This window comes from Oryctolagus cuniculus, chromosome 1 (genome assembly GCF_051225735.1).
Source record: "Oryctolagus cuniculus isolate XC-2025 breed Fujian yellow rabbit chromosome 1, ASM5122573v1, whole genome shotgun sequence".
In the NCBI taxonomy this organism is placed as follows: domain Eukaryota; kingdom Metazoa; phylum Chordata; class Mammalia; order Lagomorpha; family Leporidae; genus Oryctolagus; species Oryctolagus cuniculus.
Genome location: NC_142867.1, coordinates 233,580,036 through 233,593,306, shown reverse-complemented (window position 1 = coordinate 233,593,306; position 13,271 = coordinate 233,580,036). Strand labels below are relative to the sequence as shown.

The 13,271-nt window shown below is 62.2% G+C and overlaps 1 protein-coding gene across 10 annotated transcripts in view; it reads right to left on the bottom strand.

The window, feature by feature from the left end:
- Nucleotides 1–3,279: 3,279 nt before the first annotated feature.
- Nucleotides 3,280–13,271, bottom strand: part of FUBP3 (far upstream element binding protein 3) — a 49,907-nt gene continuing 39,915 nt past the window's right edge. For 7 of the 10 annotated variants that reach the window (XM_051840795.2, XM_089321411.1, XM_051840796.2 and 4 more), the window contains 8 exons: nucleotides 11,061–11,202; nucleotides 8,244–8,404; nucleotides 7,489–7,562; nucleotides 7,221–7,301; nucleotides 7,034–7,110; nucleotides 5,612–5,683; nucleotides 5,033–5,160; nucleotides 3,280–4,561 (listed from right to left, as the gene is read on the bottom strand). In XM_051840795.2, the coding sequence (XP_051696755.1) occupies nucleotides 4,553–4,561; nucleotides 5,033–5,160; nucleotides 5,612–5,683; nucleotides 7,034–7,110; nucleotides 7,221–7,301; nucleotides 7,489–7,562; nucleotides 8,244–8,404; nucleotides 11,061–11,202 (744 nt within the window). In that variant the 3' untranslated portion in view covers nucleotides 3,280–4,552. Of the gene's footprint in view, nucleotides 4,562–5,032; nucleotides 5,161–5,611; nucleotides 5,684–7,033; nucleotides 7,111–7,220; nucleotides 7,302–7,488; nucleotides 7,563–7,783; nucleotides 7,915–8,243; nucleotides 8,405–11,060; nucleotides 11,203–13,271 lie in introns of all 10 variants that reach the window. The other 3 variants (XM_051840797.2, XM_070058105.1, XR_016225987.1) reach the window with 2 other exon arrangements.

Genomic DNA, 13,271 nt, shown 5'->3' with positions numbered 1-13,271 from the left:
CCAGCTCTCTGCTAATGCACGCCCTGGAAACAGCAGATGATGGCTCAAGGACATGGGTCCCTGCCACCCTCGTGGGAGACCCGGGTGGAGCTCCTGGCTCCTGGCCTTGGCCTGGCCCAGCCCTGGCTGTTGTGGGTAGTTGGGGGAATGAACCAGCAGATGGGAGATCTCTCTCAGTCTGTCTCTCTGCCTTTCAAAAAAAAAAAAAAAAAAAAAAAAGACTAGAAATTCATTTTGACTCCCGGTTCCGGGGGCTGGGAAGTCCAAGGACAGGGCACTGACTCCGGGTCTCACGAGGGGTCAAGAAGACACGGAGTGGGAGGAGCTGCCTGTCGTGCCTTATCACAAGCAGCTTCCCGAGGAGGATGACCCCTCGTGCTGACCTGGATGACCCCTCGTGCTGACCTGGATGACCCCCTCGTGCTGACCTGGATGACCCTCCGTGCTGACCTGGATGACCCCTCGTGCTGACCTGGTCCCTCCTAAGCATCCCACCCCCCACACCACGCGGTGGCACTGGACTTCCACGCGGTGTCAGCAGGGACCCAGCAGAGCAGCGAGACCCGAGGTCAGGCTCCTGCCAGCCAGGGCTGCCGTGTGGAACGTTTGGTGTGCGCTTCTGGTAAAACAACAAAAAGAAAAACCTTCTTTAAGTGTCCTTTGAAAAATGGAGAGAAACTCAGAGAGCGCTTCCATCTGCTGGTTTGCTCCCCAGGTGCCCGCAACAGACGGGACTGAGCCAGGAGCCAGGAACTCCGCCCTAGTCCCCCACGTGGGTGGCAGGGACCCAGTCCCTGGAGCCGTCACCGCTGCCTCCCAGGGTGTGCATTTGCAAGGAAGCTGGAGTCAGGAGCCAGGGCCGGGGATCGAACCCAGGCGCTCAGGAGCTGAACCGTGAGGCTACACAGCTGCCGCTTCCTTCCCCTGTATTTATGGTTCTTTCACTTTAAGCTGACGTCCAGTGGCTCTGTGATTTCGGCCTGGACTCAGGAGTGCCCCATGCCCAGGGTCCTGAGTTCTCACCAGCCATGCCCCGAACTGCAGAAAACGTGGCGCTGAGTAGCCACGTGGACCCTTGGTTACTGCAGGAAAGCCGAGTTGGGCAGGCGGAGCGGGCCGCCTGCTTGGCTGCAGCCGGGAGTGTGTGCATTGGGCGCCAGGCCGCTTCTAGCCCTAGATGACCATGAAAGCCCCCCCACCCCCGTCTGAATTCTGGGGTTACCCCTAAGCTGCCGTGAGTAGAACTGCCAAGTACGGAACGGGAGCACCTGCAGGCCCGGTGTGGGTGGCCACGGAAGACCGAGCTCCCTGTGGGCGGCGGCCCCCGGCCGCACGGAACCCCCAATGAGCAGCGCGGAACTTGGCCCGGAACCGGCCCTGCACACTTGCGTGAGTGCGAAAGGGCAGGGCCCAGTCTCTGACCGAGGGGGAGAAGAGGGCTGTCCCCCCTCCAGGGTGCAGAGCTGCCTGGGTAGGGCCTGGCCACCTGCGGCAGCTGCTCGAGGCAGGCCCTGAGACGGAGGCCAGCGTGCTCACTCCACTTCCTCTGCACTGCAGCGCACGGGCAGGCCGGCAGCCCCTGCGGAATCGAGTGCCGAGCCACTTTCTGGCCATTAATCTCCAAGAGTCTATCAGGACCATTTGCATTAGCCCATCTGAAAAACCCCAGCTGGGCCCACGGGCTCGAAGCTGTGGCTCCGTGGTGTCCGGTGCCCCCTCGGACCAGGCTCCCCCAGGGTCCCCACTCGGGACGGACACGGGAGACAGGCAGGCCTCCGGCCTGACTCGAGGCTGGCGTTATGGACGGAGGCTGGTTGGTTAGAGAAGCCTGCAAGCCAGGGACAAGCTTTAGGGTGGGAGCGGCCTTGCTGGACACGGAGCGGCCAGCCCCGCCCCGCCCCGCACACAGCCAGCCCTCTCGGTGATGACCACGCAGCTTTCTTAATGGAACGCGACCGCCGAGCCGGGTTCCTTGCAAGCACTTCAACCTTGCAGGACATCAGACTGCTGAGGAAAACCTCTTCCGCAGGCGCCATGGTAATGAGAGGCCAGATTTCAGCCGCTTGCAAACTTTCCCCCGCCTCCTGGCCAGCACCCCCCACCCCCCCAATAAAAGACTGCATCAGAGAGCGAGCGAGCGAGATTTCCATAATTTATAGTATGGGCATTTCACTGGGGACAGCGCTAATCTGTACTTACCGATACATTTAAGAAAATGCATCCTCCCGCAAGCCCGTGTGCCATTTATGACTCTTGGCACAAACCGCAAAGCTCAGTCTTCAATTAAGGGACACCTTAGGGTTCATTATCACACAATCGCTCCCTGTGAACCATGCCAAATGCTGTTTTGGCACGGAGCTTGGAAGATGAATTAGAAGGAAGTCCTCCCCGTAATGCCCTCTCCCCGCTCCCATTACCGCCATCAGCGAGCGCGGCCTGCCTGGCCCGGCCCCCACCCATGGCTTTCACTGTTCAATTTCTCAACGTCAAACTCGATTCTCTAGAGGTGTAGTTAAAGATGCCACATCTCCTGCCTGTCTTCCGGCTCCCGACAGGCCCGCGGCGGCCGCAGCTGGGCCGCCCTGCTCGCCCCTTTTGGGCCTCCAGGAGCCACTGATCTGTTTTGCCTCCCCGCAGTGTCGGGACCCAGGCGGGGCTGTGTCTCTCAGCTCACACACGCACACGCATGCATGTACGCGTGAGGCCAAAGGAGAAGGCGGGCCAGGCTCGGGAGCTGGAGGGGGAGGAGAGAGAAGTAGGGGCTGACCTCTACTCCTCCACACCTCTCCAGGCCTGGGCCCTGTTGTGTGTGTCCCGAAACCACAGGACTCCCCGAACTTAAAGCCTGTGGACAAGGACACCCTGCTTCCACCACGGGCTGGCTCCGCCCAGCTCTCCTAGCGACACAGTTCCCCGTTGTGGGCACAGGACCACACCACACCACCGTGGCAGCCACAGGTGAGTGCTGGGGCCGGGGCCGGGGGCGCCCAGCCAGGGGCACACAGGCCAGGCTGAGAGGATGCACCTGCACGCGCCAGGGAAGGGGTCAGGGACACGCCACGGACTTGTCACTGGGCACGGTGCCGGCCTGGCCGCGCTCCCTCCAAACCCTCCTCCAGCTCCACCTGGTGCCGGCGTCTCTGCTCCAGGGCAGAGCGTGGGCCGGGCCACCCACCGAGGGCCACCGAGAGAAACCCAGAGGCCGGTGGGGACACGGAGCGGAGTCCCCGCAGGGGCTCCGAGGGGCCAGCGGAAACGAGCAAACGCAGAGACGGGAAATACTTGGCCCACAGACGGCTTGTGGGAATTTTATTATATAGAGTGTAAAATGAATTGTCAGTCAAATAAAAAGAACACTTTTAAAACAACATGCATAACATTTTCCCAACTGCCATTTTTAATAGTTAGACATTTCAAGCATTATAAGGAAAACAAGGAGAAAACCCAGCACGTCTCAAACGGAATGTTGTTCCCTCAGGTCAATGAAAAATCCAAGAAAAAATAGCTTCAGTTCCGTTTTTTCCTTTAAAAATACATGTTATCTGTACAAGAACACTACAGTAAACACTGGAAATCATATCCCTTTTATTAAATCAAAAATTATTTAATTCATACTGTGGTTAATACTAGATTTATTTATTCATCTAGTTAATCTGACAAATATTAAGAAAATATTTAAAAGGAAGAAGCAAAGAAACACCTTGGAATTAAAAAATAGTTACTACATTTTATACGGTTTAAGGTTCCACAGTGTCTGTTAAAAGTTATATTGAATTTCTTTTTAATATTAAAAATAACAGTATTTATACTTCTGAGAGAATAGAGGAAGGTTTCTGTTTTGTTTCTAACACAAGCTTGGAGGTCTTAGATACACAACTGCAACCGGCCACGGAGACACGGGAACAACGCACGCAGCGGGGACGCACTGACACCACCGCCTCACGGCGCCGCGAAGTCTGCAAACCCAGAAGACGCCCCGCCCATGGACAGCGCTACAATGATCTGTCTCGATTCAGAATTCACATAATTAATTACAATACATAATAGTTCAGTTTTTAAAAAATGCAATAAAACCAGACAGCCAAGATACAAGAAATTAGAAGTAAAACATTTAATGAATTTACACATTTAAGAATATTTAAATACTGCTTAAAAATTTTTAAAAAAGAATTTGTTACATACCACCTAAGACTTCCAAGCCACTTTCTGTTGCAACAGAAAAAAACTGTAAATAAAAAGACGGGAAAGAAACCGAAACGAGACAAAAAACACCATCCTGAAATGTCCCGCGGAGGCCCAGGGCACCGGCGCAGGCACCGCCCTGCGGGAGCCGCGCTCACGCGCTCGACGGCAAACAAAATGATGACACAGAAATTATCAGCAATTTTTAGTAGCTAATTTTCTCGATTTTTAGAAAAATTCTGTTAATCTAAATATAGTGTTTCACAGAAGAAAACAAAGGTTCTTCATCAAAAGGTTTGCAAATCTGAAAACCTCTGTGGCAAACAGGCTTTCACACTGATTCCGGGGAGAAGCCAGGCAGGGCGCCCCTCTACTGCTCCTGCGGGAGGAAGGGGAGCAGCCGTGAGCCAGCGCCCGGCCCACCCTCATCCCGTCCCCGGCCCCGGCCAGCACCGCCCCCGGGGCGCAGGGCACGGCATCTGCCTGGGCCAAACCCCTTGGAGGGCAGGCCTGGGGCCTTTCTTCCTGCCGGGGACACTGGGCAGGGGGCCGGGAGGGGCGTGAGCCACACTCGTCCCGGTCACTGCCAGCCCGACCCACGGAAGTTTCCACCAAGGGGCAGAGGGAAGCGGCTGTCCCTGGGGACCTGGCCGGCATCCGTCACCTGAAACACGCCTGTGGGGACACTGGGCTCTCCCCACTTCAATGGACTCTCACCGGACAGGGCGCCCTACTCCATCTTGCCCTGCCCAGCCGCAGGCACGGCCTCGCCCGCCCGCTGCCCCCCGCTGCCCGGGGCAGCACTAGCCTGTCCAGAGAGGCGGCCGCATGCTGGGGACGGGCTACAGACCTGGCTGTGGGCCTGAGCTTGCCCTAGCGTCTGCCCGTAGAAGGCGACCTGCTGTCTGTAGTACTCTGCCCAGGCCATCGTGTAGTCTGGCGGGGAGCTGGCCTGCGGAGCGGTGCTGGCTGCGTGACCTGGTGACACAGGAGAAACGCGTTACTCGGGAGCGGCGGCCCCCGACGGGCAGCTGCCGGCGCGGCCGGGCCCTCTGCGCCCTGGAGACTCCTCCTCCGCTCGCCTTCCCTGCTTCTGCCTGCCCGGCCCGCTGCTCCCAGGCTCGGCCTAAATCCGCGGGCGGCTCCCTCCTCAGGCCCGCATGCCCACACCCTGCACACACAGGCCCTGCGCGCCCCTGAAGCTGGCCCAGCTCCGACAGCCTGGTCGGAAGCCAGCCACCGGCGTCACCGCGGCCTCGGGTGCGCTCCCGAGGGCCACGGCTTCCCTTGGGAGCCGGACCGTGGCCCACGCCCCTCGGGGCCAAGCCTGCCTCCACCACAGCAGTGGGGAGGGGACGGAGGTAAGCGGGTTTGGTCACACAGGAAGGCGATGCAGAGCCGAGAGCCAAGGCTGGCGCCGGGCACTCACTCTGCTTTTTGTAATAGTCCTCCCAGGCCTTGCTGTAGTCGGGCTGGCTGCTCTGCGGCTGGCTCGGCTGGCCTGTGTGAATACAAGAGCAGTCAGGCCCCCGGCTTCCTCACCGCCTGGGCCCCATGCGACCGCACCCTGCAGCAGCCCAGGGAAGGCGGCAAGGCTGGCCCGAGCGCCCAGCCCCCTCAGAGAGAGAGGCGAGCGGCAGGCCAGCTGGGTGCCCCGGGCCCCTCGGACGGGCCTGCGACTGGAGAGGGTGCTCCCGGCCCTCGGATCCAGGGCGACGGCTGGGCCTCTGCACCAGCAGGGTGGCAGGGAACAGGCAGGGCGACTGTGTGCACTGCAGCCACGGTGGGGGCCACGGCGGGAAGGTGAGGCCCCCAGAGCAGGGGCCGACAGCACCTCACCCCCAAGCGGCTGCGGGCTTCCTCAGGCAGGGACAGGCGGCCCAGTGCCGAGACCTGGGGTGGGCGGCAGCCCATGAGGGTCAGGACCCTTCCTTGTGCCAAGGCCACGGCTGGCCCACAAACGCCCTCCGATGTCTGCTTCCCTTAGAGCCGCCGTCGGCAGCAGGAGGCAGGACGGGCTGCTCTCAATACAGCTCCTGGCAGAGGCTGGCTCTGAGGACGGGGTGGGGGGAGTCGTCAGCCCCCACGCTGGGGGCCAGGGAGGAAGCGTGGAGAGGGAAGCCCCGAAGGAGGGGCTGGCACAGAGTAGGCTGAAAGACCAGGATGAGCAAGGGGCGGGGGCGGCACCAACTCTGACACGGGCAGCGGGCAGGAGGCCCCCGGAATACACAGAGCAACGCTCACAAGGCGCAGGTGCGTCCCGACGGGCCGCTCTGGACTCAACCCCTGCCAATGCCCTCCGATCCCAACAGCGCCTGGCGCTCTGGCACTGACCCTGCGCTGTGAGCACGCCACCCTCGGGGAGCGAGGAGTGAGGCGGAGCCGGAGGGGCCACAGCCGCACAGCGGCGCGTGCAAGATGTCCCACCGAGAATCCTGGACACCCACCCTAAGCCCACCCCTGCCAGCAGAGGAGGGAAGGTGCCTGAAGCTCAGGCAGACGGCTCAGGAGGGTGGGAGAAGCCCAGAGACACGGGCGGTGGCGTCCACTTCACTGACAGCGCAGCCTGAGACCCCCAGGACCCCCAGAGCTCGACGGGGACGGGGACAGGGAGCAGGGCGAGGGCTTGAGCCCAGCATTCCTGGCGGTACTGCTCGGCAGAGCCAACTCCGCTTTCTGGGAAGTTCGGAGCAGAGACCCCTGTTTGAGGAGACGCTGGGAGAGCAGGGCGCGGCGGGACACAGCTCCAGCCAGGCAGAGGCCGCAGCACCCCGACATCTCTGCGGCGGACACTTCCTACTGGCCAGGCCTCCCGGGAGGGTGTGCACACCCATCCTCCCGAGTCACTTACTTGGGACCTGCTGTGTGGGCTGCTGCCACGCCTGGTAGGTGCTGCCCCAGCCCTGCGTCAGGAAGGCCGGAGGACCACTGTGGACGACAGAGAGTCACTCACTCCAGCATGGGACAAGTCCCCCCCACCTCCCTCCGGGCCCGCCACACACAGCGCCCCTGCCTGCGGGTGCAGAGGGCTCACCTACCTCACGGGGGCGCTGTGCGGGTTTCCGTTCACTTTAGCAGCCATGTTTGGAAAGCACCCTGAGCTCCTGGGAGGGAAGGAGCTGAGAGACGAAAAGAAACCGGAGTCGGCCGGGAGCCCAGGCCTCCGCAGGACGCCCCTCCACCCGGGGGGACCAGGCCAGCGAGCTGCAGGCCCCGGCGAGGGGAGACCCTGCGTCCCGCCCGCTGGAGAGGAGGCGGAGACTCTCCGGAGGAGTGAGCTCCTCCACACACGTGCAAGGGACTCACTTCTGGTGGGGCGCGGTGGGCGGCTGGCCGAACGGGCTCTGTCCGAAGGCTCCTGGTGCTCCGAGACTGGTACCCTGCACGGGCACAGAGAGGGCCCTCACTTCCTGCCGGACGCACGCACCTCTGCCCTCTGCCCGGCCCCGCCCCAGGCCGACTCCAGCTTCCGGGGAGATGAAGGCGAGGCGGGAAGAGGCCTCGCACTCACGCTAGCCTTCCTTCCCGCGGCGGAGGGGTCTGCAGAGGCGGCTCCGCCCCCGCCGCGGCCCTGGCGCGCCACCCTGGGCGAGGGACCAACCTGCTGACTCTCCGTCAACTCAGGCTGGCCCAAGGCTCTTTCTGCCATTCTACGTCCCCCTTGAGGTGAGCAGTGGCCAATCTGTGCTCCATCAACACTCCCTTTCTTTATCTGCTTTGAGGCGCCTGAAACTAAAGCCAGAGTCAGTGAGCCCTGCCTGCGGGGGCGCCGGGTGGGCGTGGGGAGGCTCTGCCCTGCTCATCTAAGCCTGCGGGGCGCGGGCGGGGCCCACAGCTCCTGCCAGAGCTGCTCTGGCCGCTCCGGAGCCGGGCCTGGCCTTCCTGGGTCTCCTGCCTGCCCCCTGCCACAGCGTGGCGGGGCGGGGGTGTGTGTGCGGCCCTCATGCAACACGAGCACAGGAAGGCACAGAAGTACAGGGCTCTGGGGAGCACAGGCACCTCGGACGTGCAAGAGAAAGCGCGGCGACGGTCAAGGCGGCTGGGGAGGGCCCTGTACGTACGCCCACTTTCTCGTCGATGAGGTGTCTGGCCGCCTCGATCTGCTGGGGGACGCCCCGGATGGTGAAGACCCGCAGGGTGGGGTCCGTGTTGGGAGGGGGGTTTCGCTGAAGCTCCACGTGTGCCCCCGACTGCTGGTTGATGCTTTTGATGTTCTCACCCCCTGGAGGCCGAACAGAGGAGGTGTAAGTGGCAACCGAAGCTTGGGTGGGTCCTCTGGGGCCATCAGCACCGGCCACCGGCTACAGCTGGCTCTCGCCAGGAGCAGGGCACTCTCGCTTGCAAAAGCAGCTGTGTGGCGTGCCGCTGGCCTCGCCCAGAGCCAGGCTGCGCTTGGACACCACGTGGCAGCCACAGGCTGTGTGCTCCCCAGGGCCAGGGCCCGAGAGCTTTCTCAGCACAAGAACGGCAACCGGACGGCCCCTCCCTGGCACAACGGAGGCCTTCACTGGGCACAGGCCAGGGCGCTCTGCCCCTCTACGTGGTCAGACAGCCAGCCACCGGCCCGGCCCCAACAATGCCCAGAGTCCTCTCTGTGGGAGGGGTGAGGGGTGGCTCTAGACAGGCCTGGGTGGGCCGTGCTCTTTGAAAAACCTGCAGGAGTTCCAGTCTCTTAATGAAATTTGTGTCACAAAAGCTTCCCTGGGGTAACAATGGTCTGCTGCTTCTTGTGAAATTCACACACGTTACAGATCAGCTCTGCTCAGCTGGGTAGGGGCAGAGGGAGGAAAACTTAAGAGCACCGGACACTTGCGAGACCAAAAAATGAAAATCAGTCACACCTGGGACAGGGCAGCAGGCGTGCCAGGCGAGGGCCTGTGGGGGGCTGGCCCTCCCTGCACGCCGGGAACACCCCCTCAACCCTGCCACACCCCCACGGCTGAAAAGCTGCACCTACACGGCCCACCAAAAGACATCCTCAAAGGACGCCGGCCTCCTACAGGGGCCCAGCCTGGGTGTGCTCGTGCCCAGAAGGCAGCACCAGCCAGTGAGTGGGGCGGGGGCGGGGGCGGGCACACACAGCATCTAAACATGGCTCTGCTCAGGGTCAGCTGGGGCGGTGTGTTGGCTTTAGTTCACCGAGGTTTTCAATTTAAAGGCCAATCAGAAGAGCAGGCTGCCTCCTCCACCCTGCCAGACAGGCGTGTCTTGGGGACAGCACACGCCCAGCGCCTCTCTGGCCCTTCACTAAGATGTCACAGCCTCACCATTCCTGTCCCAGGCCAAGCGAGCAGCTTCGCCCCTGGGCAACAGAACAAAGTGTGGATGAGCCACTGCCACAGCACACCCAGCCCTCAGATGCCACCTGTCTGCAGGCAGGAGCAGAGGGCGCCGGCCTCCCGCCCCTCCAGCACGGGACTGGCAGCCCCGAGGCCCTCTGCCTGGAGGCCTTGGGAGCATGCTAATAAGGCGAGGAGGCGCCACAGAACCACATGGGGCCGGAAGGAGTTAATTTAAGTTCATCTTCCTTCAAAATGAGGTCACCAGCTTGGCACATGGTGGCTGTCCACAGACCCATTCAGCAGCCTGCTCCATTCTTCCACCTGACGGGGGGCAGAGGCGACCCACCAGGGGCCCCCGGCTAGACGTGAAATCGTAAAGCAATTAATCAAATCTGCTAAAAGGCCTGGCTGACAAGAGCAGGGCTGGCCACGCTATCTGTCAATGTTACTGTGTTTATCATGGAAATCCAGCAGGGGCCCGGGGAGGCTGCGTGTCTGTCCGAGGCCAGAGTCGGGAGAGAGGGGCCTGACCGTGTGCGGCTGCCTCTCTCTCCTTCATCCACAGACTCTACCAAGAAAAGCGAATACCTCGCAGCCTGGGGCGCGTGCGGCAGCCACGGGGAGGTCATCCCCACGCACTTCTGAGGCCGCGATTAGTGTCTAGGGACAGGTCAGCGGCTGCTGGCCTCTAGGCTCCACGCGGGGTGACGGCGGAGGACACGCTGGGAGGGGCTGGCCTGCGAGCACCGGGGGTCCCCTGGGAAGCGGCACAGTGGAGCTGGTGAGGCTGCGGCAGCCTCAACATAAGGCGCGCTCTCAAGCGAAAACCTTCAACACCAACGGCTTCCAAAGACCAAGGGAGGTGTCGGCTGGATCCCGGCTCAGGGCAGTCCAGGGGAGGGCCAGCGGCACGTGGCGTGGCATGGCGTGGCCCAGAGCAGCTTGCAACGGATGCCCACCAGAGAAGCAAAAAACCCGCCTAGCTCCTGCCAGCGGCAAGCGGTCACCTTGATGAGGACCCGGCGCCAGGAGAGGCAGAAGGGGAGGGAAACTGCCCCGGCCCGCCGAGGACAGGCTGCGACCACCTCGCGTCTCTCGTGGACACCCCCAAATCGTGTTCCCTGTAATACTAGCACCCCTCAAGTAGCGGAGAGAAGATGGGCTGTGTTTCCTCCAAGTGCTTACAAGCAGGCAATGCAGGCCAACACAAACCCAGCTCCCGGCGGGGCCGCCCTTCCCACTGCAGGACAGAAAGTGCTCCCGCCCAGGGCCTCAACCCGGACGCCACCACGGGCACGTGCGCAGGACCAAGGCCAGCAAGACCAAGGGGGACACCAGAGCTGTCCCCAGTGAGTCTGTCACGACCCGCCGGGCCGCTCGCCTCCCGCAGGACGCCCAGCAGCTGGAGCTGCTCCAGCGGGTCCTGCTTTACGGCCTCTTCATCCTGGCGGCAGGGTGAGCGCAGCCTCGGAGGAGAGCCAGGCGCCAACAGGCCCCTTGGTGCTGGGCTGCGCGGGGGTGGGCGTGACCTGTCACCCCCCCCCCAGTCCCCAGCTACGACAGCGGGAGGTGCTGCGCGCTGGCAGAGGCGCTCACCTTTGCCTATGACGAGCCCACACTTATCTGCCGGCACCGTGTACGTTATCTCCTGGATGCTGCCCGGGGTTCCCATGCTCCAGTCTGCTCGGCCGCGGCCTCTTCCCCTGGCTACCGCCAGGCCGCCAAAGCCATCTCTCTCCTGGGAAGGAAGCAATGAGGTCTGGGGACGACTCCACCGGCACTACCCCCGGCGCTGCGTCGCAGGCGTCATGGCTGCCACACACTGAAGCCAAGCACTCGCCCACGCTTCCGACTCGGGAGCGCTCTCTCACACCAGGATTAACGCCGATCACAGGTGCTCCGAGGAGAGCGCGAGCGGATCCCCCACGTGGATGTGGATCTACACTGAGGAGGGCACGAGCGGATCCCCCGCGTGGATGTGGATCTACACTGAGGAGGGCACGAGCGGATCCCCCGTGTGGATGTGGATCTATACTGAGGAGGGCACGAGCGGATCCACCACGTGGATGTGGATCTACACTGAGGAGGGCACGAGCGGATCCCCCGTGTGGATGTGGACCTACACTGAGGAGGGCACGAGCGGATCCCCCGTGTGGATGTGGATCTACACTGAGGAGGGCACGAGCGGATCCCCCGCGTGGATGTGGATCTACACTGAGGAGGGCACGAGCGGATCCACCACGTGGATGTGGATCTACCCTGTGAGCACGAGCGGATCCCCCGTGTGGATGTGGACCTACACTGAGGAGGGCACGAGTGGATCCCCCGCGTGGATGTGGATCTACACTGAGGAGGGCACGAGCGGATCCCCCGTGTGGATGTGGATCTACACTGAGGAGGGCACGAGCGGATCCCCCGTGTGGATGTGGACCTACACTGAGGAGGGCACGAGCGGATCCCCCGCGTGGATGTGGATCTACACTGAGGAGGGCACGAGCGGATCCCCCATGTGGATGTGGATCTACACTGAGGAGGGCACGAGCGGATCCCCCGCGTGGATGTGGATCTACACTGAGGAGGGATGAGCGGATCCCCCGTGTGGATGTGGACCTACACTGAGGAGGGCACGAGCGGATCCCCTGTGTGGATGTGGATCTACACTGAGGAGGGCACGAGCGGATCCCCCGTGTGGATGTGGATCTACACTGAGGAGGGCACGAGCGGATCCCCCGCGTGGATGTGGATCTACACTGAGGAGGGCACGAGCGGATCCCCCGTGTGGATGTGGATCTATACTGAGGAGGGCACGAGCGGATCCACCACGTGGATGTGGATCTACACTGAGGAGGGATGAGCGGATCCCCCGTGTGGATGTGGACCTACACTGAGGAGGGCACGAGCGGATCCCCCGCGTGGATGTGGATCTACACTGAGGAGGGCACGAGCGGATCCCCCGCGTGGATGTGGATCTACACTGAGGAGGGCACGAGCGGATCCCCCGCGTGGATGTGGATCTACACTGAGGAGGGCACGAGCAGATCCACCACGTGGATGTGGATCTACACTGAGGAGGGATGAGTGGATCCCCCGTGTGGATGTGGATCTACACTGAGGAGGGATGAGTGGATCCCCCGTGTGGATGTGGATCTACACTGAGGAGGGCACGAGCGGATCCCCCGCGTGGATGTGGATCTACACTGAGGAGGGCACGAGCGGATCCACCACGTGGATGTGGATCTACACTGAGGAGAGCGCGAGCGGATCCCCCGTGTGGATGTGGATCTATACTGAGGAGGGCACGAGCGGATCCACCACGTGGATGTGGATCTACACTGAGGAGGGATGAGTGGATCCCCCGTGTGGATGTGGACCTACACTGAGGAGGGCACGAGCGGATCCCCCGCGTGGATGTGGATCTACACTGAGGAGGGCACGAGCGGATCCCCCGCGTGGATGTGGATCTACACTGAGGAGGGCACGAGCGGATCCCCCGCGTGGATGTGGATCTACACTGAGGAGGGCACGAGCGGATCCCCCGCGTGGATGTGGATCTACACTGAGGAGGGCACGAGCGGATCCCCCGTGTGGATGTGGACCTACACTGAGGAGGGCACGAGCGGATCCCCCGTGTGGATGTGGATCTACACTGAGGAGGGCACGAGCGGATCCCCCGCGTGGATGTGGATCTACACTGAGGAGGGCACGAGCGGATCCACCACGTGGATGTGGACCTACACTGAGGAGGGCACGAGCGGATCCCCCGTGTGGATGTGGATCTACACTGAGGAGGGCACGAGCGGATCCCCC